The sequence below is a fragment of the Ascaphus truei genome, unplaced genomic scaffold (assembly GCF_040206685.1).
Source record: "Ascaphus truei isolate aAscTru1 unplaced genomic scaffold, aAscTru1.hap1 HAP1_SCAFFOLD_1736, whole genome shotgun sequence".
Taxonomy (NCBI): Eukaryota; Metazoa; Chordata; class Amphibia; order Anura; family Ascaphidae; genus Ascaphus; species Ascaphus truei.
In genome coordinates, this window is record NW_027454632.1 from 17501 (window position 1) to 45000 (window position 27500).

The 27500-nt window shown below is 58.3% G+C and overlaps 1 protein-coding gene across 1 annotated transcript in view; it reads right to left on the reverse strand.

Moving 5' to 3' along the window:
- LOC142476783 (metabotropic glycine receptor-like) overlaps window positions 1–27500 on the reverse strand; it is a 45751-nt gene that overhangs the window by 9655 nt on the left and 8596 nt on the right. Inside the window, 7 exon segments of the mRNA XM_075581950.1 lie at window positions 4261–4370; window positions 5038–5106; window positions 6948–7141; window positions 7268–7352; window positions 9557–9585; window positions 9588–9611; window positions 9614–9666. Coding sequence (XP_075438065.1) covers window positions 4261–4370; window positions 5038–5106; window positions 6948–7141; window positions 7268–7352; window positions 9557–9585; window positions 9588–9611; window positions 9614–9666 — 564 coding nt within the window.

A 27500-nucleotide genomic window follows, 5' to 3' on the forward strand; every position in this document is an offset into this window, starting at 1 on the left:
TACTGATATACACAGGTCAGCGATACTGATATACACAGGTCAGCGATACCGATATACACAGCTCAGCGATACTGATATACACAGGTCAGCGATACCGATATACACAGGTCAGCGATACTGATATACACAGGTCAGCAATACTGATATACACAGGTCAGCGATACTGATATACACAGGTCAGCGATACTGATATACACAGGTCAGCGATACCAATATACACAGGTCAGCGATACCGATATACACAGGTCAGCGATACTGATATACACAGGTCAGCGATACTGATATACACAGGTCAGCGATACTGATATACACAGGTCAGCGATACTCATATACACAGGTCAGCGATACCGATATACACAGGTCAGCGATACCGATATACACAGGTCAGCGATACCGATATACACAGGTCAGCGATACCGATATACGCAGGTCAGCGATACCGATATACACAGGTCAGCGATACCGATATACACAGGTCAGCGATACCGATATACACAGGTCAGCGATACCGATATACACAGGTCAGCGATACCGATATACACAGGTCAGCGATACCGATATACACAGGTCAGCGATACCGATATACACAGGTCAGCGATACCGATATACACAGGTCAGCGATACCGATATACACAGGTCAGCGATACCGATATACACAGGTCAGCGATACTGATATACACAGGTCAGCGATACCGATATACACAGGTCAGCGATACCGATATACACAGGTCAGCGATACCGATATACACAGGTCAGCGATACCGATATACACAGGTCAGCGATACCGATATACACAGGTCAGCGATACCGATATACACAGGTCAGCGATACCGATATACACAGGTCAGCGATACCGATATACACAGGTCAGCGATACCGATATACACAGGTCAGCGATACCGATATACACAGGTCAGCGATACCGATATACACAGGTCAGCGATACCGATATACACAGGTCAGCGATACCGATATACACAGGTCAGCGATACCGATATACACAGGTCAGCGATACCGATATACACAGGTCAGCGATACCGATATACACAGGTCAGCGATACCGATATACACAGGTCAGCGATACCGATATACACAGGTCAGCGATACCGATATACACAGGTCAGCGATACCGATATACACAGGTCAGCGATACCGATATACGCAGCTCAGCGATACCGATATACGCAGGTCAGCGATACCGATATACGCAGGTCAGCGATACCGATATACGCAGGTCAGCGATACCGATATACGCAGGTCAGCGATACCGATATACGCAGGTCAGCGATACCGATATACGCAGGTCAGCGATACCGATATACGCAGGTCAGCGATACTGATATACACAGGTCAGCGATACTGATATACACAGGTCAGCGATACTGATATACACAGGTCAGCGATACTGATATACACAGGTCAGCGATACTGATATACACAGGTCAGCGATACTGATATATACAGGTCAGCGATACTGATATACGCAGGTCAGCGATACTGATATATGCAGGTCAGCGATACTGATATACGCAGGTCAGCGATACTGATATACACAGGTCAGCGATACCGATATACGCAGGTCAGCGATACCGATATACGCAGGTCAGCGATACCGATATACGCAGGTCAGCGATACCGATATACGCAGGTCAGCGATACCGATATACGCAGGTCAGCGATACCGATATACACAGGTCAGCGATACCGATATACACAGGTCAGCGATACCGATATACACAGGTCAGCGATACCGATATACACAGGTCAGCGATACTGATATACACAGCTCAGCGATACTGATATACACAGGTCAGCGATACTGATATACACAGGTCAGCGATACTGATATACACAGGTCAGCGATACCGATATACACAGGTCAGCGATACTGATATACGCAGGTCAGCGATACCGATATACACAGGTCAGCGATACTGATATACACAGGTCAGCGATACCGATATACACAGGTCAGCGATACTGATATACACAGGTCAGCGATACCGATATACACAGGTCAGCGATACCGATATACACAGGTCAGCGATACCGATATACACAGGTCAGCGATACCGATATACGCAGGTCAGCGATACCGATATACACAGGTCAGCGATACCGATATACACAGGTCAGCGATACCGATATACACAGGTCAGCGATACCGATATACACAGGTCAGCGATACCGATATACACAGGTCAGCGATACCGATATACACAGGTCAGCGATACCGATATACACAGGTCAGCGATACCGATATACACAGGTCAGCGATACCGATATACACAGGTCAGCGATACCGATATACACAGCTCAGCGATACTGATATACACAGGTCAGCGATACTGATATACACAGGTCAGCGATACCGATATACACAGGTCAGCGATACCGATATACACAGGTCAGCGATACCGATATACACAGGTCAGCGATACTGATATACACAGGTCAGCGATACTGATATACACAGGTCAGCGATACTGATATACACAGGTCAGCGATACTGATATATACAGGTCAGCGATACTGATATACACAGGTCAGCGATACTGATATACACAGGTCAGCGATACTGATATATACAGGAGTCTACGGCTAAAACAGGGATTAGAAAAGAAAAAATACACACACACTCAAGGGATGTGTGTGTGTGTGTGTGTGTGTGTGTGTGTGTGTGTGTGTGTGTGTGTGTGTGTGTGTGTGTGTGTGTGTGTGTGTGTGTGTGTGTGTGTGTGTGTGTGTATGTATGTATGTGTGTGTGTGTGTGTGTATGTGTGTGTATGTGTATGTATGTATGTGTATGTATGTATGTATGTGGACATAGACAGACAGGACACTATAAAGGGATATGGGTATATATACAATGGGTGTGTGATATAGTATGTGTATATAAATATATAACACACGGGTAGCTAGCCCCGGAGGTACTGTACACAGGTATGTGTATATACGTATATAACACACGGGTACTGTACACAGGGCGTGGTGTATATACGTATATAACACACGGGTACTGTACACAGGGCGTGGTGTATATACGTATATAACACACGGGTACTGTACACAGGTATGTGTATATACGTATATAACACACGGGTACTATACACAGGGCGTGGTGTATATACGTATATAACACACGGGTACTGTACACAGGGCGTGGTGTATATACGTATATAACACACGGGTACTGTACACAGGGCGTGGTGTATATACGTATATAACACACGGGTACTGTACACAGGGCGTGGTGTATATACGTATATAACACACGGGTACTGTACACAGGGCGTGGTGTATATACGTATATAACACACGGGTACTGTACACAGGGCGTGGTGTATATACGTATATAACACACGGGTACTGTACACAGGGCGTGGTGTATATACGTATATAACACACGGGTACTGTACACAGGGCGTGGTGTATATACGTATATAACACACGGGTACTGTACACAGGGCGTGGTGTATATACGTATATAACACACGGGTACTGTACACAGGGCGTGGTGTATATACGTATATAACACACGGGTACTGTACACAGGGCGTGGTGTATATTATACGTATATAACACACGGGTACTGTACACAGGGCGTGGTGTATATACGTATATAACACACGGGTACTGTACACAGGGCGTGGTGTATATACGTATATAACACACGGGTACTGTACACAGGGCGTGGTGTATATACGTATATAACACACAGGTACTGTACACAGGGCGTGGTGTATATACGTATATAACACACGGGTACTGTACACAGGGCGTGGTGTATATACGTATATAACACACGGGTACTGTACACAGGGCGTGGTGTATATACGTATATAACACACGGGTACTGTACACAGGGCGTGGTGTATATACGTATATAACACACGGGTACTGTACACAGGGCGTGGTGTATATACGTATATAACACACGGGTACTGTACACAGGGCGTGGTGTATATACGTATATAACACACGGGTACTGTACACAGGGCGTGGTGTATATACGTATATAACACACGGGTACTGTACACAGGGCGTGGTGTATATACGTACTATAACACACGGGTACTATACACAGGTATGTGGTGCTTGCACATACATTAATACCAGAGATATGTTACTATCCGGGAGAGCGGCGATGCAGAGACAGCACCAGTGGAGATGATATGTGTATATATATATATACTGTGTATATAGATCTATTTGGCACACAGTAATGACAGCGGGTATATACCCTCCCTCTGCGCTCACCTGTATAGTTTCAGTACGATGGTGCCGTATACAATGCAGAATCCGAGCAGCCGGACCCAGCGCAGAGCGATGCAGCGAAACAAACTGGGCCTGAAGAACATGATCAAAACCTGTGGGGGAGAGGTGTTATATAGGGGGAGAGGTGTTATATAGGGGGAGAGGTGTTATATAGGGGGAGAGGTGTTATATAGGGGGAGAGGTGTTATGTGGGGGAGAGGTGTTATATAGGGGGAGAGGTGTTATATAGGGAGTGCGATGTTATGTGGGGGAGAGGTGTTATATAGGGGGAGAGGTGTAATGTGGGGAGTGCGATGTTATGTGGGGGAGAGGTGTTATATAGGGAGTGCAATGTTATGTGGGGGTGGTGTTATATAGGGAGTGCGATTTTATGTGGGGGAGAGGTGTTATATAGGGGGAGGGGTGTTATGTGGGGAGTGCGATGTTATGTGGGGGTGGTGTTATATAGGGGGAGAGGTGTTATGTGGGGGATAGGTGTTATGTGGGGAGTGCGATGTTATGTGGGGGTGGTGTTATATAGGGGGAGAGGTGTTATATAGGGGGAGGGGTGTTATGTGGGGAGTGCGATGTTATGTGGGGGTGGTGTTATATAGGGGGAGAGGTGTTATGTGGGGGATAGGTGTTATATAGGGGGTGCGCTGTTATGTGGGGGTGGTGTTATATAGGGAGTGCAATGTTATGTGGGATGTTGTGTATGGGGTGTTATATAGGGGTCACGTGTGACATTAGGGGTGCATGTGGGGGGTCTGAGATACTCACAGGGAAGTATAGGAGCAGAGACCCAAAGAGAATCGTCTCCAGGAGAAGCAGCCCTGAGGCCCGAATCCTCTGCAGAGGGAGACACGGGGGAGCTGGGGGTCAGTATGGGGAGGTGGTGGGTCAGTATGGGGAGGAAGGGGGGGTCAGTATGGGGAGGAAGGGGGGGGTCAGTATTGGGAGGTGGGGAGTCAGTATGGGGCGGTGGGGAGTTAGTATGGGGAGGTGGGGGGAGGAAGGGTCAGGATGGGGAGGTGGGGGGGTCAGTATGGGGAGATGGGGGTCGGTATGGGGAGGTGGGGTCAGTATGGGGAGGCGGGGGTCGGTATGGGGAGGTGGGGGTCAGTATGGGGAGGTGGGAGTCAGTATGAGGGGAGGAAGGGTCAGTATGGGGAGGTGGGGGTCAGTATGGGGGGATGTATTGGGAGGCGGGGGTCGGTATGGGTCGGTATGGGGAGGCGGGGGTCGTATGGGGAGATGGGGGTCGGTATGGGGAGGTGGGGGTCAGTAAGGGGAGGCGGGGGTCGGTATGGGGAGGTGGGGGTCAGTATGGGGGGGTGGAGGTCGGTATCGGGAGGCGGGGGTCAGTATGGGGAGGCGGGGGTCGGTATGGGGAGGTGGGGGTCAGTATGGGGGGAGGAGGAGGTCGGTATGGGGAGGCGGGGGTCAGTATGGGGGGAGGTGGAGGTCGGTATGGGGAGGTGGGGGTCAGTATGGGGGGAGGTGGAGGTCGGTATCGGGAGGCGGGGGTCAGTATGGGGGGAGGTGGAGGTCGGTATGGGGAGGCGGGGGTCAGTATGGGGGAGGTGGAGGTCGGTATGGGGAGGTGGGGGTCAGTATGGGGAGGCGGGGGTCGGTATGGGGAGGCGGAGGTCGGTATCGGGAGGCGGGGGTCAGTATGGGGGAGGTGGAGGTCGGTATGGGGAGGTGGGGGTCAGTATGGGGGAGGTGGAGGTCGGTATGGGGGGATGTATTGGGAGGCGGGGGTCGGTATGGGGAGGCGGGGGTCAGTATGGGGGAAGGGTGGAGGTCGGTATGGGGAGGTGGGGGTCAGTATGGGGAGGCGGGGGTCGGTATGGGGAGGCGGAGGTCGGTATCAGGGAGGCGGGGGTCAGTATGGGGAGGGGGGGGGGTCGGTATGGGGAGGTGGGGGTCAGTATGGGGGGAGGTGGAGGGTCGGTATGGGGAGGTGGGGGTCGGTATGGGGAGGTGGGCGTCAGTATGGGGGGAGGTGGGAGGTCGGTATGGGGAGGCGGGGGTCGGTATGGGGAGGTGGGGGTCAGTATGGGGGAGGTGGAGGTCGGTATGGGGAGGCGGGGGGTCGGTATGGGAGGTGGGCGTCAGTATGGGGGGAGGTGGAGGTCGGTATGGGGAGGCGGGGGTCGGTATGGGGAGGCGGGGGTCGGTATGGGGAGGTGGAGGTCGGTATGGGGAGGCGGGGGTCGGTATGGGGAGGTGGGCGTCAGTATGGGGGGAGGTGGAGGTCGGTATGGGGAGGCGGGGTCGGTATGGGGAGGTGGGGGTCGGTATGGGGAGGCGGGGGTCGGTATGGGGAGGTGGGGGTCAGTATGGGGGAGGTGGAGGTCGGTATGGGGAGGCGGGGGTCGGTATGGGGAGGTGGGCGTCAGTATGGGGGGAGGTGGAGGTCGGTATGGGGAGGCGGGGGTCGGTATGGGGAGGTGGGGGTCGGTATGGGGAGGCGGGGGTCAGTATGGGGAGGCTGGGGTCGGTATAGGGAGTTGTGGGTCAGTATGGGGGAGGTGGAGGTCGGTATGGGGAGGCGGGGGGTGTAAGTTGGGTTATATTGATGGGGTTTTGTATGTAAGTCTGGTTTACAAACATAATATATATATAATGGTGTGGCACGTGGCCTGGTGGCACGTGGCCTGGTGGCACGTGGCGCGCCCACTCACCTTGCTCTCCCGGTGGTGGTATGACACCAGCATGCTCAGGAAGACGCCCGCCATGCCCCCGGCGTGCAGTGACAGCACGGTGACACGGAGCCCCCAGTCCTCCTGTGCCACGCACGGCGAGCCGTCCACACACGTGGCACAGCCCTCACTGCAGCGCTGGCACGCGGAGAGCCACGCGGGTGAGCTGTCCCCGCCTGCAGGTCATACAGGGGCACATACACATACAATTATATACATAGGGGGTCTATGCAGGCACACGCACACGCACACGCACCCACATACGTGTATACACACATATATACACCACAGAGTTACGTTACCCTCCTGGGGTGTCCTGTAATACCCTGGCCGGCACACACATCGGTACCTGCCCAGGACGGAGCCGCCTCTCTCCTCCGGCACGCACTGAGGGAGAGACACGCGTCTCAGCACACGCTAAGTACATGTCACTGCCAACACGGCGCACTCCAATTACATGTAACTACCACGTTTTAACACAGCACATGCTAACTACACGTCACACCTTGTCTACACAGCACATGCTAACTACACGTCACTGCTATGTCACCACAGCACATGCTAACTACACGTCACTACCATGCCAACACAGCATCAGATCACGGGCCCCCTGTAGCCGTGTGGGGTCAGTGGCGTGCCCGTGTTAATATCGGTATCTGTCTCCCATTTTACAGCAACTTGTGTTATTGATAACACGCTCCCCCGAGACCTGTATGTGAGTGTGTTGGGGGGGGGGGGGGTGATGTGGGGGGTTTATGCACACTCCCTCCCTGGCAGAGAGCCGTATGTGAGTAAGTGGGAGGGGGATTTATGCACACTCCCTCCCTGGCAGAGACCTGTATGTGAGTAAGTGGGGGGGTTTATGCACACTCCCTCCCTGGCAGAGACCTGTATGTGAGTAAGTGGGGGGGTTTATGTACACTCCCTCCCTGGCAGAGACCCGTATGTGAGTAAGTGGGGGGTTTATGTACACTCCCTCCCTGGCAGAGACCCGTATGTGAGTAAGTGGGGCGAGGGGGGTTTATGTACACTCCCTCCCTGGCAGAGACCCGTATGTGAGTAAGTGGGGGGGTTTATGCACACGCCCTCCCTGGCAGAGACCCGTATGTGAGTAAGTGGGGGGGTTTATGCACACTCCCTCCCTGGCAGAGACCTGTATGTGAGTAAGTGGGGGGGTTTATGCACACTCTCCCTCCTGGCAGAGAGCCGTATGTGAGTAAGTGGGGGGTTTATGTACACTCCCTCCCTGGCAGAGACCTGTATGTGAGTAAGTGGGGGGGTTTATGTACACTCCCTCCCTGGCAGAGACCCTATGTGAGTAAGTGGGGGGGTTTATGTACACTCGCTCCCTGGCAGAGACCGGTATGTGAGTAAGTGGGGGAGGGGGGTTTATGTACACTCCCTCCTCAGGCAGAGACCCGTATGTGAGTAAGTGAGGGAGGGGGTTTATGTACACTCCCTCCCAGGCAGAGACCCGTATGTGAGTAAGTGGGGGAGGGGGGTTTATGTACACTCCCTCCCAGGCAGAGACCCGTATGTGAGTAAGTGGGGGGGTTTATGTACATCTCCCTCCTTGCAGAGACCCGTATGTGAGTAAGTGAGGGAGGGGGGTTTATGTACACTCCCTCCCAGGCAGAGACCCGTATGTGAGTAAGTGAGGGAGGGGGTGTTATGTACACTCCCTCCCAGGCAAGAGACCCGTATGTGAGTAAGTGGGGGGGTTTATGTACACTCCCTCCCTTGCAGAGACCCGTATGTGAGTAAGTGGGGGAGGGGGGTTTATGTACACTCCCTCCCTGGCAGAGACCCTATGTGAGTAAGTGGGGGGGGTTTATGTACACTCCCTCCTGGCAGAGACTCGTATTGTGAGTAAGTGGGGGGGGGGGGGGTTTATGCACACGCCCTCCCTGGCAGAGACCCGAATGTGAGTAAGTAGAAGGGGGGTTTAATGCACACTCCCTTCCTGGCAGAGACCTGTATGTGAGTAAGTGGGGGGTTATGCACACTCCCTCCCTGGCAGAGAAACCGTATGTGAGTAAGTGGGGGGTTTATGTACACTCCCTCCCTGGCAGAGACCCGTATGTGAGTAAGTGGGGGGTTTATGTACACTCCCTTCCCTGGCAGAGACCCGTATGTGAGTAAGTGGGGGCGAGGGGGTTTATGTACACTCCCTCCCTGGCAGAGACCCTATGTAGTAAGTGGTGGGTTTATGCAAACTCCCTCCCTGGCAGAGACCCGTATGTGAGTAAGTGGGGGTGGTTTATGCACACTCCCCTCCTGGCAGAGACCCGTTTAGTGATAAGTGGGGGGTTTATGCACACTCTCCCTCCCTGGCAGAGACCCGTATGTGAGTAAGTGGGGGGTTTATGTACACTCCCTCCCTGCAGAGAGCCGTGTGTGAGTAAGTGGGGGGTTTATGTACACTCCCTCCCTGGCAGAGACCCGTTAGTGCGTAAGTTGGGGGTTTATGTACACTCCCTCCCTGGCAGAGAGCCTATGTGAGTAAGTGGGGGTTTATGTACACTCCCTCCCTGGCAGAGACCCGTATGTGAGTAAGTGGGGGTTTATGTACACTCCCTCCCTCCCGTTACCTGCGTGCTGTTCTCCTCACAGCGGTGGTGTTAGAGAACCAGCCGGGCCCTGAGAGCACTGATCTCATCCGAGGGTCTGCAGCTTCACGTCGTCCACACGCAGGGCCCCCCTGTGACACACACAGTGTGACTGAGTATCACCCACATCACTTCCTGACACAAAGCGCCGGGATTTCTTACTCACCGGGAACAGTATTTCTGTCCCTCACCCGCCTGACACTTTGGGACAGATTTGCTAAGTGGTGCTAAGCCGCGGGACACCATTATTCAAGTGAATAGGATTAGCGATATTTATCTCACTGGCTCACCGACTCCCCCTATGGATGCCACAACTCCCCCCTTAAACATCCCGCAACTCCCCCCCTTAAACATCCCGCGACTCCCCCCCATAAACATCCCGCGACTCCCCCCCTTATACATCCGCCCACACTCCCCCCCTTATACATCCCGCCGACCACTCCCCCCTTATACATCCCGCCGACACTCCCCCCCCTTTACATCCCGCCGACCCTCCCCCCCTTTACATCCCGCCGACACTCCCCCCTTTACATCCCGCCGACACTCCCCCCTTTACATCCCGCCGACACTGCCCCCCCTTAAACATCCCGCGACTCCCCCCCTTAAACATCCCGCGACTCCCCCCCTTATACATCCCGCCGACTCCCCCCCTTATACATCCCGCGACACTCCCCCTTAAACATCCCCCGACACTCCCCTCCTTATACATCCGCGACTCCCCCCCCTTATACATCGCCCGACACTCCCCCCTTATACATCCCGCCGACTCCCCCCCTTATACATCCCGCCGACACTCCCCCCTTATACATCCCGCCGACTCCCCCCCTTATACATCCCGCGACTCCCCCCCTTATACATCCCGCCAACTCCCCCCCTTATACATCCCGCCGTCACTCCCCCCTTATACATCCCGCCGACTCCCCCCTTATACATCCCGCCGACACTCCCCCCTTATACATCCCGCCGACTCCCCCCCCTTATACATCCCGCCGACTCCCCCCTTATACATCCCGCCGACACTTCCCCCTTATACATCCCGCCGACACTCCCCCCCTTATACATCCTCCGCCGACACTCCCCCCCTTATACATCCCGCCGACACTCCCCCCCTTATACATCCCGCCGACACTCCCCCCTTATACATCCCGCCGACACTCCCCTATACATCCCGCCGACACTCCCCCCTTATACATCCCGCCGACACTCCCCCTTATACATCCCGCCGACACTCCCCCCTTATACATCCCGCCGACACTCCCCCTTATACATCCCGCCGACACTCCCCCCCTTATACATCCCGCCGACTCCCCCCCTTATACATCCCGCCGACACTCCCCCCTTATACATCCCGCCGACACTCCCCCCCTTATACATCCCGCCGACTCCCCCCCTTATACATCCCGCCGACACTCCCCCTATACATCCCGCCGACACTCCCCCCCTTATACATCCCGCCGACACTCCCCCCTTATACATCCCGCCGACACTCCCCCCTTATACATCCCGCCGACACTCCCCCCTTATACATCCCGCCAACACTCCCCCCTTTACATCCCGCCGACACTCCCCCCTTATACATCCCGCCGACACTCCCCCCCTTATACATCCCGCCGACACTCTCCCCCTTATACATCCCGCCGACACTCCCCCCCTTATACATCCCGCCGACACTCCCCCCCTTATACATCCCGCCGAACACTCCCCCCCTTTACATCCCGCCGACAACTCCCCCCCTTATACATCCCGCCGACACTCCCCCCTTATACATCCCGCCGACACTCCCCCCCTTATACATCCCGCCGAACACTCCCCCCCTTATACATCCCGCCGACACTCCCCCCCTTATACATCCGCGACACTCCCCCCTGTACATCCGCGACACTCCCCCTTATACATCCCGCCGACACTCCCCCTTATACATCCCGCGCCACTCCCCCTTATACATCCCGCCGACACTCCCCCCTTATACATCCCGCCGACACTCCCCCCTTATACATCCGCCGACACTCCCCCCCTTATACATCCCGCCGACACTCCCCCCTTATACATCCCGCCGACACTCCCCCTTATAACATCCGCCGACACTCCCCCCTTATACATCCCGCCGACACTCCCCCCCTTATACATCCCGCCGACTCCCCCCCTTATACATCCCCGCCGACACTCCCCCCCTTATACATCCCGCCGACACTCCCCCCCTTATACATCCCGCCGACACTCCCCCCTTATACATCCCGCCGACTCTCCCCCCTTATACATCCCGCCGACACTCCCCCCCTTATACATCCGCCGACACTCCCCCCCTTATACATCCCGCCGACACTCCCCCCCTTATACATCCCGCCGACACTCCCCCCCTTATACATCCCGCCGACACTCCCCCCCTTATACATCCCGCCGACACTCCCCCCTTATACATCCCGCCGACACTCCCCCCCTTATACATCCCGCCGACACTCCCCCTTATACATCCCGCCGACTCCCCCCCTTATACATCCCGCGACACTCCCCCTTATACATCGCCGACACTCCCCCCTTATACATCCCGCCGACACTCCCCCCTTATACATCCCGCCGACTCACTCCCCCCCCTTATACATCCCGCCGACACTCCCCCCCTTATACATCCCGCCGACACTCCCCCTTACCGAACCTACATCCCGCCGACACTCCCCCCCTTATACATCCCGCCGACACTCCCCCCCTTATACATCCCGCCGACACTCCCCCCTTATACATCCCGCCGACACTCCCCCCTTATACATCCGCCGACACTCCCCCCTTATACATCCCGCCGACACTCCCCCTCCTTATACATCCCGCGACTCCCCCCTTATACATCCCGCCAACTCCCCCCCCTTATACATCAGCCGACACTCCCCCCCTTATACATCCCGCCGACACTCCCCCCCTTATACATCCCGCCGACACTCCCCCCTTATACATCCCGCCGACTCCCCCCCTTATACATCCCGCCGACACTCTCCCCCTTATACATCCCGCCGACACTCCCCCCTTATACATCCCGCCGACACTCCCCCTTATACATCCCGCCGACACTCCCCCCCTTATACATCCCGCCGACACTCCCCCTTATACATCCCGCCGACACTCCCCCTTATACATCCCGCCGACACTCCCCCCCTTATACATCCCGCCGACACTCCCCCCCTTATACATCCCGCCGACACTCCCCCCCTTATACATCCCGCCAACTCGCCAACTCCCCCCCTTATACATCCAGCCGACACTCCCCCCCTTATACATCCCGCCGACACTCCCCCTTATACATCCCGCCGACACTCCCCCCTTATACATCCCGCCGACACTCCCCCTTATACATCCCCCCGACACTCCCCCCTTATACATCCCGCCGACACTCCCCCTTATACATCCCGCCGACACTCCCCCCTTATACATCCCGCCGTCACTCCCCCTTATACATCCCGCCGACTCCCCCCCTTATACATCCCGCCAACTCCCCCCTTATACATCCAGCCGACACTCCCCCCTTATACATCCCGCCGACACTCCCCCCTTATACATCCCGCCGACACTCCCCCCTTATACATCCCCCCGACACTCCCCCTTATACATCCCGCCGACACTCCCCCCTTATACATCCCGCCGACACTCCCCCTTATACATCCCGCCGACACTCCCCCCTTATACATCCCGCCGACACTCCCCCTTATACATCCCGCCGACACTCCCCCTTATACATCCCGCCGACACTCCCCCCTTATACATCCCGCCGACACTCCCCCCTTATACATCCCGCCGACACTCCCCCCTTATACATCCCGCCGACACTCCCCCTTATACATCCCGCCGTCACTCCCCCCCTTATACATCCCGCCGACTCCCCCCCTTATACATCCCGCCGACACTCCCCCCCTTATACATCCCGCAGACACTCCCCCCCTTATACATCCCGCCGACACTCCCCCCCTTATACATCCCGCCGACACTCCCCCTTATACATCCCGCCGACACTCCCCCTTATACATCCCGCCGACTCCCCCCCTTAAACATCCCGCGACTCCCCCCTTAAACATCCCGCGACTCTCCCCCTTATACATCCCCCCGACACTCCCCCTCCTTATACATCCCGCGACTCCCCCCCTTATACATCCCGCCGACACTCCCCCTTATACATCCCCCCGACACTCCCCCTCCTTATACATCCCCCCGACACTCCCCCCCTTATACATCCCGCGACTCCCCCCCTTATACATCCCGCCGACACTCCCCCTTATACATCCCGCCGACACTCCCCCCCTTATACATCCCGCCGACACTCCCCCTTATACATCCCGCCGACACTCCCCCTTATACATCCCGCCGACACTCCCCCCTTATACATCCCGCCGACACTCCCACCCTTATACATCCCGCCGACACTCCCCCCTTATACATCCCGCCGACACTCCCCCCTTATACATCCCGCCGACACTCCCCCTTATACATCCCGCCGACACTCCCCCCTTATACATCCCGCCGACACTCCCCCTTATACATCCCGCCGACACTCCCCCCCTTATACATCCCGCCGACACTCCCCCCCTTATACATCCCGCGACTCCCCCCCTTATACATCCCGCCGACACTCCCCCTTATACATCCCGCCGACTCCCCCCCTTATACATCCCGCCGACACTCCCCCTTATACATCCCGCCGACTCCCCCCCTTATACATCCCGCCGACACTCCCCCCCTTTACATCCCGCCGACACTCCCCCTTATACATCCCGCCGACACTCCCCCCTTATAAATCCCGCCGACACTCCCCCTTATACATCCCGCCGACACTCCCCCCCTTATACATCCCGCCGACACTCCCCCCTTATACATCCCGCCGACACTCCCCCTTATACATCCCGCCGACACTCCCCCTTATACATCCCGCCGACACTCCCCCCTTATACATCCCGCCGACACTCCCCCTTATACATCCCGCCGACACTCCCCCCCTTATACATCCCGCCGACACTCCCCCCTTATACATCCCGCCGACACTCCCCCTTATACATCCCCCCGACACTCCCCCCTTATACATCCCGCCGTCACTCCCCCTTATACATCCCGCCGACACTCCCCCCTTATACATCCCGCCGACACTCCCCCCTTATACATCCCGCCGACACTCCCCCTTATACATCCCGCCGACACTCCCCCCCTTATACATCCCGCCGACACTTCCCCTTATACATCCCGCCGACACTCCCTCCTTATACATCCCGCCGACACTCCCCCTTATACATCCCGCCGACACTCCCCCCTTATACATCCCGCCGACACTCCCCCTCCTTATACATCCCGCCGACACTCCCCCTTATACATCCCGCCGACACTCCCCCCTTATACATCCCGCCGACACTCCCCCCCTTATACATCCCGCCGACACTCCCCCTTATACATCCCGCCGACACTCCCCCCTTATACATCCCGCCGACACTCCCCCCTTATACATCCCGCCGACACTCCCCCCTTATACATCCCGCCGACACTCCCCCCTTATACATCCCGCCGACACTCCCCCCCTTATACATCCTGCCGACACTCCCGCTTATACATCCCGCCGACACTCCCCCCCTTATACATCCCGCCGACACTCCCCCTTATACATCCCGCCGACACTCCCCCTTATACATCCCGCCGACACTCCCCCCCTTATACATCCCGCCGACACTCCCCCCCTTATACATCCCGCCGACACTCCCCCCTTATACATCCCGCCGACACTCCCCCCCTTATACATCCCGCCGACACTCCCCCCCTTATACATCCCGCCGACACTCCCCCTTATACATCCCGCAGACACTCCCCCCCTTATACATCCCGCCGACACTCCCCCCCTTATACATCCCGCCGACACTCCCCCCCTTATACATCCCGCCGACACTCCCCCTTATACATCCCGCCGACACTCTCCCCTTATACATCCCGCCGACACTCCCCCCTTATACATCCCGCCGACTCCCCCCCTTATACATCCCGCCGACACTCCCCCCCTTATACATCCCGCCGACTCCCCCCCTTATACATCCCGCCGTCACTCCCCCTTATACATCCCGCCGACACTCCCCCTCCTTATACATCCCGCCGACACTCCCCCCTTATACATCCCGCGACTCCCCCCCTTATACATCCCGCCAACTCCCCCCCTTATACATCCCGCCGACACTCCCCCCCTTATACATCCCGCCGACACTCCCCCCTTATACATCCCGCCGACACTCCCCCTTATACATCCCGCCGACACTCCCCCTTATACATCCCGCCGACACTCCCCCCCTTATACATCCCGCCGACACTCCCCACCTTATACATCCCGCCGACACTCCCCCCTTATACATCCCCCCGACACTCCCCCCTTATACATCCCGCCGACACTCCCCCTTATACATCCCGCCGACACTCCCCCCCTTATACATCCCGCCGACACTCCCCCTTATACATCCCGCCGACACTCCCCCCTTATACATCCCGCCGACACTCCCCCTTATACATCCCGCCGACACTCCCCCTTATACATCCCGCCGACACTCCCCCCTTATACATCCCGCCAACACTCCCCCCCTTATACATCCCGCCGACACTCCCCCCCTTATACATCCCGCCGACACTCCCCCTTATACATCCCGCCGACACTCCCCCCCTTATACATCCCGCCGACACTCCCCCCCTTATACATCCCGCCGACACTCCCCCTTATACATCCCGACGACACTCCCCCTTATACATCCCGCCGACACTCCCCCCCTTATACATCCCGCCGACACTCCCCCCCTTATACATCCCGCCGACACTCCCCCCTTATACATCCCGCCGACACTCCCCCCTTATACATCCCGCCGACACTCCCCCCTTATACATCCCGCCGACACTCCCCCCTTATACATCCCGCCGACACTCCCCCCTTATACATCCCGCCGACACTCCCCCCCTTATACATCCCGCCGACACTCCCCCTTATACATCCCGCCGACACTCCCCCCCTTATACATCCCGCCGACACTCCCCCTTATACATCCCGCCGACACTCCCCCTTATACATCCCGCCGACACTCCCCCCTTATACATCCCGCCGACACTCCCCCCCTTATACATCCCCCCGACACTCCCCCCTTATACATCCCGCCGTCACTCCCCCTTATACATCCCGCCGACACTCCCCCCTTTATACATCCAGCCGACACTCCCCCTTATACATCCCGCCGACACTCCCCCCCTTATACATCCCGCCGACTCTCCCCCCCTTATACATCCCGCCGACACTCCCCCCTTATACATCCCGCCGACACTCCCCCCTTATACATCCCGCCGTCACTCCCCCTTATACATCCCGCCGACACTCCCCCCTTTATACATCCAGCCGACACTCCCCCTTATACATCCCGCCGACACTCCCCCCCTTATACATCCCGCCGACACTCCCCCCCTTATACATCCCGCCGACACTCCCCCTTATACATCCCGCCGACACTCCCCCCCTTATACATCCCGCCGACTCTCCCCCCCTTATACATCCCGCCGACACTCCCGCTTATACATCCCGCCGACACTCCCCCCTTATACATCCCGCCGACACTCCCCCCTTATACATCCCGCCGACACTCCCCCCTTATACATCCCGCCGACACTCCCCCTTATACATCCCGCCGACTCTACCCCCCTTATACATCCCGCCGACACTCCCCCTTATACATCCCGCCGACACTCCCCCCTTATACATCCCGCCGACACTCCCCCCTTATACATCCCGCCGACACTCCCCCTTATACATCCCGCCGACACTCCCCCCCTTATACATCCCGCCGACACTCCCCCCTTATACATCCCGCCGACACTCCCTCCTTATACATCCCGCCGACACTCCCCCTTATACATCCCGCCGACACTCCCCCCTTATACATCCCGCCGACACTCCCCCTCCTTATACATCCCGCCGACACTCCCCCTTATACATCCCGCCGACACTCCCCCCTTATACATCCCGCCGACACTCCCCCCCTTATACATCCCGCCGACACTCCCCCTTATACATCCCGCCGACACTCCCCCCTTATACATCCCGCCGACACTCCCCCCTTATACATCCCGCCGACACTCCCCCCTTATACATCCCGCCGACACTCCCCCCTTATACATCCCGCCGACACTCCCCCCCTTATACATCCTGCCGACACTCCCGCTTATACATCCCGCCGACACTCCCCCCCTTATACATCCCGCCGACACTCCCCCTTATACATCCCGCCGACACTCCCCCTTATACATCCCGCCGACACTCCCCCCCTTATACATCCCGCCGACACTCCCCCCCTTATACATCCCGCCGACACTCCCCCCTTATACATCCCGCCGACACTCCCCCCCTTATACATCCTGCCGACACTCCCCCCCTTATACATCCCGCCGACACTCCCCCTTATACATCCCGCAGACACTCCCCCCCTTATACATCCCGCCGACACTCCCCCCCTTATACATCCCGCCGACACTCCCCCCCTTATACATCCCGCCGACACTCCCCCTAATACATCCCGCCGACACTCTCCCCTTATACATCCCGCCGACACTCCCCCCTTATACATCCCGCCGACTCCCCCCCTTATACATCCCGCCGACACTCCCCCCCTTATACATCCCGCCGACTCCCCCCCTTATACATCCCGCCGACACTCCCCCTTATACATCCCGCCGACACTCCCCCTTATACATCCCGCCGACACTCCCCCCTTATACATCCCGCCGACACTCCCCCCCTTATACATCCCGCCGACACTCCCCCCCTTATACATCCCGCCAACTCCCCCCCTTATACATCCCGCCGACACTCCCCCCTTATACATCCCGCCGACACTCCCCCCCTTATACATCCCGCCGACACTCCCCCCCTTATACATCCCGCCAACTCCCCCCCTTATACATCCCGCCGACACTCCCCCCCTTATACATCCCGCCGACTCCCCCCCTTATACATCCCGCCGTCACTCCCCCTTATACATCCCGCCGACACTCCCCTCCTTATACATCCCGCCGACACTCCCCCCTTATACATCCCGCGACTCCCCCCCTTATACATCCCGCCAACTCCCCCCCTTATACATCCCGCCGACACTCCCCCCTTATACATCCCGCCGACACTCCCCCTTATACATCCCGCCGACACTCCCCCTTATACATCCCGCCGACACTCCCCCCCTTATACATCCCGCCGACACTCCCCCCCTTATACATCCCGCCGACACTCCCCCCTTATACATCCCGCCGACACTCCCCCCTTATACATCCCCCCGACACTCCCCCCTTATACATCCCGCCGACACTCCCCCTTATACATCCCGCCGACACTCCCCCCCTTATACATCCCGCCGACACTCCCCCTTATACATCCCGCCGACACTCCCCCCCTTATACATCCCGCCGACACTCCCCCTTATACATCCCGCCGACACTCCCCCTTATACATCCCGCCGACACTCCCCCCTTATACATCCCGCCAACACTCCCCCCCTTATACATCCCGCCGACACTCCCCCCCTTATACATCCCGCCGACACTCCCCCTTATACATCCCGCCGACACTCCCCCCCTTATACATCCCGCCGACACTCCCCCCCTTATACATCCCGCCGACACTCCCCCTTATACATCCCGCCGACACTCCCCCTTATACATCCCGCCGACACTCCCCCCCTTATACATCCCGCCGACACTCCCCCCCTTATACATCCCGCCGACACTCCCCCCTTATACATCCCGCCGACACTCCCCCCTTATACATCCCGCCGACACTCCCCCCTTATACATCCCGCCGACACTCCCCCCTTATACATCCCGCCGACACTCCCCCCCTTATACATCCCGCCGACACTCCCCCTTATACATCCCGCCGACACTCCCCCCCTTATACATCCCGCCGACACTCCCCCTTATACATCCCGCCGACACTCCCCCTTATACATCCCGCCGACACTCCCCCCTTATACATCCCGCCGACACTCCCCCCCTTATACATCCCGCCGACACTCCCCCCTTATACATCCCGCCGTCACTCCCCCTTATACATCCCGCCGACACTCCCCCCTTTATACATCCAGCCGACACTCCCCCTTATACATCCCGCCGACACTCCCCCCCTTATACATCCCGCCGACTCTCCCCCCCTTATACATCCCGCCGACACTCCCCCTTATACATCCCGCCGACACTCCCCCCCTTATACATCCCGCCGACTCTCCCCCCCCTTATACATCCCGCCGACACTCCCCCTTATACATCCCGCCGACACTCCCCCCCTTATACATCCCGCCGACACTCCCCCCCTTATACATCCCGCCGACACTCCCCCCTTATACATCCCGCCGACACTCCCCCTTATACATCCCGCCGACTCTACCCCCCTTATACATCCCGCCGACACTCCCCCCCTTATACATCCCGCCGACTCTCCCCCCCTTATACATCCCGCCGACACTCCCCCTTATACATCCCGCCGACACTCCCCCTTATACATCCCGCCGACACTCCCCCCCTTATACATCCCGCCGACACTCCCCCCTTATACATCCCGCCGACACTCCCCTCTTATACATCCCGCCGACACTCCCCCCCTTATACATCCCGCCGACTCTCCTCCCTTATACATCCCGCCGACTCTCCCCCCCTTATACATCCCGCCGATACTCCCCCCCTTATACATCCCGCCGACACTCCCCCCTTATACATCCCGCCGACACTCCCCCTTATACATCCCGCCGACACTCCCCCCTTATACATCCCGCCGACTCCCCCCCTTATACATCCCGCCGACACTCCCCCCCTTATACATCCCGCCGACTCTCCCCCCTTATACATCCCGCCGACACTCCCCCCCTTATACATCCCGCCGACACTCCCCCCTTATACATCCCGCCGACACTCCCCCCTTATACATCCCGCCGACACTCCCCCTTATACATCCCGCCGACACTCCCCCCTTATACATCCCGCCGACACTCCCCCCTTATACATCCCGCCGACACTCCCCCCTTATACATCCCGCCGACACTCCCCCTTATACATCCCGCCGACACTCCCCCCTTTATACATCCAGCCGACACTCCCCCCTTATACATCCCGCCGACACTCCCCCCCTTATACATCCCGCCGACACTCCCCCTTATACATCCCGCCGACACTCCCCCTTATACATCCCGCCGACTCTCCCCCCCTTATACATCCCGCCGACACTCCCCCTTATACATCCCGCCGACACTCCCCCTTTATACATCCAGCCGACACTCCCCCCTTATACATCCCGCCGACACTCCCCCCCTTATACATCCCGCCGACACTCCCCCCCTTATACATCCCGCCGACACTCCCCCCTTTATACATCCCGCCGACACTCCCCCCTTATACATCCCGCCGACACTCCCCCCCTTATACATCCCGCCGACACTCCCCCCCTTATACATCCCGCCGACACTCCCCCTTATACATCCCGCCGACACTCCCCCCCTTATACATCCCGCCGACACTCCCCCCCTTATACATCCCGCCGACACTCCCCCCTTATACATCCCGCCGACTCTCCCCCCCTTATACATCCCGCCGACACTCCCCCCCTTATACATCCCGCCGACACTCCCCCTTATACATCCCGCCGACACTCCCCCCCTTATACATCCCGCCGACTCTCCCCCCCTTATACATCCCGCCGACTCTCCCCCCCTTATACATCCCGCCGACACTCTCCCCCTTATACATCCCGCCGACACTCCCCCTTATACATCCCGCCGACACTCCCCCCCTTTATACATCCAGCCGACACTCCCCCCTTATACATCCCGCCGACACTCCCCCCCTTATACATCCCGCCGACACTCCCCCCTTATACATCCCGCCGACACTCCCCCTTATACATCCCGCCGACTCTACCCCCCTTATACATCCCGCCGACACTCCCCCCCTTATACATCCCGCCGACTCTCCCCCCCTTATACATCCCGCCGACACTCCCCCTTATACATCCCGCCGACACTCCCCCTTATACATCCCGCCGACACTCCCCCCCTTATACATCCCGCCGACACTCCCCCCTTATACATCCCGCCGACACTCCCCCCTTATACATCCCGCCGACACTCCCCCCCTTATACATCCCGCCGACTCTCCCCCCCTTATACATCCCGCCGACTCTCCCCCCCTTATACATCCCGCCGATACTCCCCCCCTTATACATCCCGCCGACACTCCCCCCTTATACATCCCGCCGACACTCCCCCCTTATACATCCCGCCGACACTCCCCCCTTATACATCCCGCCGACTCCCCCCCCTTATACATCCCGCCGACACTCCCCCCCTTATACATCCCGCCGACTCTCCCCCCCTTATACATCCCGCCGACTCTCCCCCCCTTATACATCCCGCCGACACTCCCCCCTTATACATCCCGCCGACACTCCCCCCTTATACATCCCGCCGACACTCCCCCTTATACATCCCGCCGACACTCCCCCCTTATACATCCCGCCGACACTCCCCCCTTATACATCCCGCCGACACTCCCCCCTTATACATCCCGCCGACACTCCCCCTTATACATCCCGCCGACACTCCCCCCTTTATACATCCAGCCGACACTCCCCCCTTATACATCCCGCCGACACTCCCCCCCTTATACATCCCGCCGACACTCCCCCTTATACATCCCGCCGACACTCCCCCTTATACATCCCGCCGACTCTCCCCCCCTTATACATCCCGCCGACACTCCCCCTTATACATCCCGCCGACACTCCCCCCTTTATACATCCAGCCGACACTCCCCCCTTATACATCCCGCCGACACTCCCCCCCTTATACATCCCGCCGACACTCCCCCCCTTATACATCCCGCCGACACTCCCCCCTTTATACATCCCGCCGACACTCCCCCCTTATACATCCCGCCGACACTCCCCCCCTTATACATCCCGCCGACACTCCCCCCCTTATACATCCCGCCGACACTCCCCCTTATACATCCCGCCGACACTCCCCCCCTTATACATCCCGCCGACACTCCCCCCTTATACATCCCGCCGACACTCCCCCCCTTATACATCCCGCCGACTCTCCCCCCCTTATACATCCCGCCGACACTCCCCCCCTTATACATCCCGCCGACACTCCCCCCCTTATACATCCCGCCGACACTCCCCCTTATACATCCCGCCGACACTCCCCCCCTTATACATCCCGCCGACTCTCCCCCCCTTATACATCCCGCCGACTCTCCCCCCCTTATACATCCCGCCGACACTCTCCCCCTTATACATCCCGCCGACACTCCCCCTTATACATCCCGCCGACACTCCCCCCTTTATACATCCAGCCGACACTCCCCCCTTATACATCCCGCCGACTCTCCCCCCCTTATACATCCCGCCGACACTCTCCCCCTTATACATCCCGCCGACACTCCCCCTTATACATCCCGCGACACTCCCCCCTTTATACATCCAGCCGACACTCCCCCCTTATACATCCCGCCGACACTCCCCCCTTTATACATCCCGCCGACACTCCCCCTTATACATCCCGCCGACACTCCCCCCTTTATACATCCCGCCGACACTCCCCCTTATACATCCCGCCGACACTCCCCTTTATACATCCAGCCGACACTCCCCCATTATACATCCCGCCGACACTCCCCCTTATACATCCCGCCGACACTCCCCCTTATACATCCCGCCGACACTCCCCCCTTATACATCCCGCCGACACTCCCCCTTATACATCCCGCCGACACTCTCCCCCTTATACATCCCGCCGACTCTCCCCCCCTTATACATCCCGCCGACTCCCCCCCTTATACATCCCGCCGACACTCCCCCCTTATACATCCCGCCAACACTCCCCTTATACATCCCGCCGACACTCCCCCTTATACATCCCGCCGACACTCCCCCTTATACATCCCGCCGACACTCCCCCCTTATACATCCCGCCAACACTCCCCCCCTTATACATCCCGCCGACACTCCCCCTTATACATCCCGCCGACTCCCCCCCTTATACATCCCGCCGACACTCCCCCCTTATACATCCCGCCGACACTCCCCCTTATACATCCCGCCAACACTCCCCCCCTTATACATCCCGCCGACACTCCCCCCTTATACATCCCGCCAACACTCCCCCCTATACATCCCGCCGACACTCCCCCTTATACATCCCGCCGACACTCCCCCCTTATACATCCCGCCGACTCCCCCCCTTATACATCCCGCCGACACTCCCCCCCTTATACATCCCGCCGACACTCCCTCCTTATACATCCCGCCGACACTCCCCCTTATACATCCCGCCGACACTCCCCCTTATACATCCGCCGACACTCCCCCCTTTATACATCCCGCCGACACTCCCCCCTTATACATCCCGCCGACTCCCCCCCTTATACATCCCGCCGACACTCCCCCTTATACATCCCGCCGACACTCCCCCCCTTATACATCCCGCCGACACTCCCCCCTTATACATCCCGCCGACTCTCCCCCCCTTATACATCCCGCCGACACTCCCCCTTATACATCCCGCCGACTCCGCCCCCTTATACATCCCGCCGACACTCCCCCTTATACATCCCGCCGACACTCCCCCCTTATACATCCCGCCGACACTCCCCCCTTATACATCCCGCCGACACTCCCCCCTTATACATCCCGCCGACACTCCCCCCTTATACATCCCGCCGACACTCCCCCCTTATACATCCCGCCGACACTCCCCCCTTATACATCCCGCCGACACTCCCCCCCTTATACATCCCGCCGACACTCCCCCTTATACATCCCGCCGACACTCCCCCTTATACATCCCGCCGACACTCTCCCCCTTATACATCCCGCCGACACTCCCCCCTTATACATCCCGCCGACACTCCCCCTTATACATCCCGCCGACACTCCCCCCTTATACATCCCGCCGACACTCCCCCTTATACATCCCGCCGACACTCCCCCCTTATACATCCCGCCGACACTCCCCCCTTATACATCCTGCCAACACTCCCCCCCTTATACATCCCGCCGACACTCCCCCTTATACATCCCGCCGACACTCCCCCTTATACATCCCGCCGACACTCCCCCCCTTATACATCCCGCCGACACTCCCCCCCTTATACATCCCGCCGACACTCCCCCCCTTATACATCCCGCCGACACTCCCCCCCTTATACATCCCGCCGACACTCCCCCCTTATACATCCCGCCGACACTCCCCCCCTTATACATCCCGCCGACACTTCCCCCTTATACATCCCGCCGACACTCCCCCCCTTATACATCCCGCCGACACTCCCCCCCTTATACATCCCGCCGACACTCCCCCTTATACATCCCGCCGACACTCCCCCCTTATACACCCCCCCGACACTCCCCCCTTATACATCCCGCCGACACTCCCCCCTTATACATCCCGCCGACACTCCCCCCCTTATACATCCCGCCGACACTCCCCCCTTATACATCCCGCCGACACTCCCCCCTTATACATCCCGCCGACACTCCCCCCTTATACATCCCGCCGACACTCCCCCCTTATACATCCCGCCGACACTCCCCCCTTATACATCCCGCCGACACTCCCCCCCTTATACATCCCGCCGACACTCCCCCCTTATACACCCCCCCGACACTCCCCCCTTATACATCCCGCCGACACTCCCCCCTTATACATCCCGCCGACACTCCCCCCCTTATACATCCCGCCGACACTCCCCCCTTATACATCCCGCCGACACTCCCCCTTATACATCCCGCCGACACTCCCCCCTTATACATCCCGCCGACACTCCCCCCTTATACATCCCGCCGACACTCCCCCCCTTATACATCCCGCCGACACTCCCCCCTTATACATCCCGCCGACACTCCCCCCTTATACATCCCGCCGACACTCCCCCCTTATACATCCCGCCGACACTCTCCCCCTTATACATCCCGCCGACACTCTCCCCCTTATACATCCCGCCGACACTCCCCCCTTATACATCCCGCCGACACTCCCCCTTATACATCCCGCCGACACTCCCCCCCTTATACATCCCGCCGACACTCCCCCTTATACATCCCGCCGACACTCCCCCCCTTATACATCCCGCCGACACTCCCCCCCTTATACATCCCGCCGACACTCCCCCTTATACATCCCGCCGACACTCCCCCCCTTTATACATCCCGCCGACACTCCCCCTTATACATCCCGCCGACACTCCCCCTTATACATCCCGCCGACACTCCCCCTTATACATCCCGCCAACTCCCCCCCTTATACATCCCGCCGACACTCCCCCCCTTATACATCCCGCCAACTCCCCCCCTTATACATCCCGCCGACACTCCCCCTTATACATCCCGCCGACACTCCCCCCCTTATACATCCCGCCGACTCCCCCCCTTATACATCCCGCCGACACTCCCCCCTTTATACATCCCGCCGACTCCCCCCCTTATACATCCCGCCGACACTCCCCCCTTTATACATCCCGCCGACACTCCCCCTTATACATCCCGCCGACACTCCCCCCCTTATACATCCCGCCGACTCCCCCCCTTATACATCCCGCCGACACTCCCCCCTTTATACATCCCGCCGACACTCCCCCTTATACATCCCGCCGACACTCCCCCCTTATACATCCCGCCGACACTCCCCCTTATACATCCCGCCGACACTAAGAGATGGTGGCAGGATAAGGTGTCACTGAGGGGTGATGGTGGCAGGGATAATGTGGCACTGAGGGGTGATGGTGGCAGGATAAGGTGGCACTGAGGGGGGATGGTGGCAGGATAATGTGGCACTGAGGGGAGATGGTGGCAGGATACGGTGGCACTGAGGGGAGATGGTGGCAGGATACGGTGGCACTGAGGGGTGATGGTGGCAGGATACGGTGGCACTGAGGGGAGATGGTGGCAGGATACGGTGGCACTGAGGGGAGATGGCCCCCTCACTGAGGATACGGTGGCACTGAGGGGGGATGGTGGCAGGATAATGTGGCACTGAGGGGTGATGGTGGCAGGATACGATGGCACTGAGGGGTGATGGTGGCAGGATACGGTGGCACTGAGGGGAGATGGTGGCAGGATACGGTGGCACTGAGGGGGGATGGTGGCAGGATAATGTGGCACTGAGGGGTGATGGTGGCAGGATACGATGGCACTGAGGGGTGATGGTGGCAGGATACGGTGGCACTGAGGGGTGATGGTGGCAGGATACGGTGGCACTGAGGGGAAATGGTGGCAGGATACGGTGGCACTGAGGGGAGATGGTGGCAGGATACAGTGGCACTGAGGGGAGATGGTGGCAGGATACGGTGGCACTGAGGGGTGATGGTGGCAGGATACTGTGGCACTGAGGGGTGATGGTGGCAGGATACGGTGGCACTGAGGGGAGATGGTGGCAGGATACGGTGGCACTGAGGGGAGATGGTGGCAGGATACGGTGGCACTGAGGGATGATGGTGGCAGGATACGGTGGCACTGAGGGGAGATGGTGGCAGGATACGGTGGCACTGAGGGGTGATGGTGGCAGGATACGGTGGCACTGAGGGGAGATGGTGGCAGGATACGGTGGCACTGAGGGGTGATGGTGGCAGGATACGGTGGCACTGAGGGGAGATGGTGGCAGGATACGGTGGCACTGAGGGATGATGGTGGCAGGATACGGTGGCACTGAGGGGAGATGGTGGCAGGATACGGTGGCACTGAGGGGAGATGGTGGCAGGATACGGTGGCACTGAGGGGTGATGGTGGCAGGATACGGGGGCACTGAGGGGAGATGGTGGCAGGATACGGTGGCACTGAGGGGAGATGGTGGCAGGATACGGTGGCACTGAGGGGTGATGGTGGCAGGATACGGTGGCACTGAGGGGAGATGGT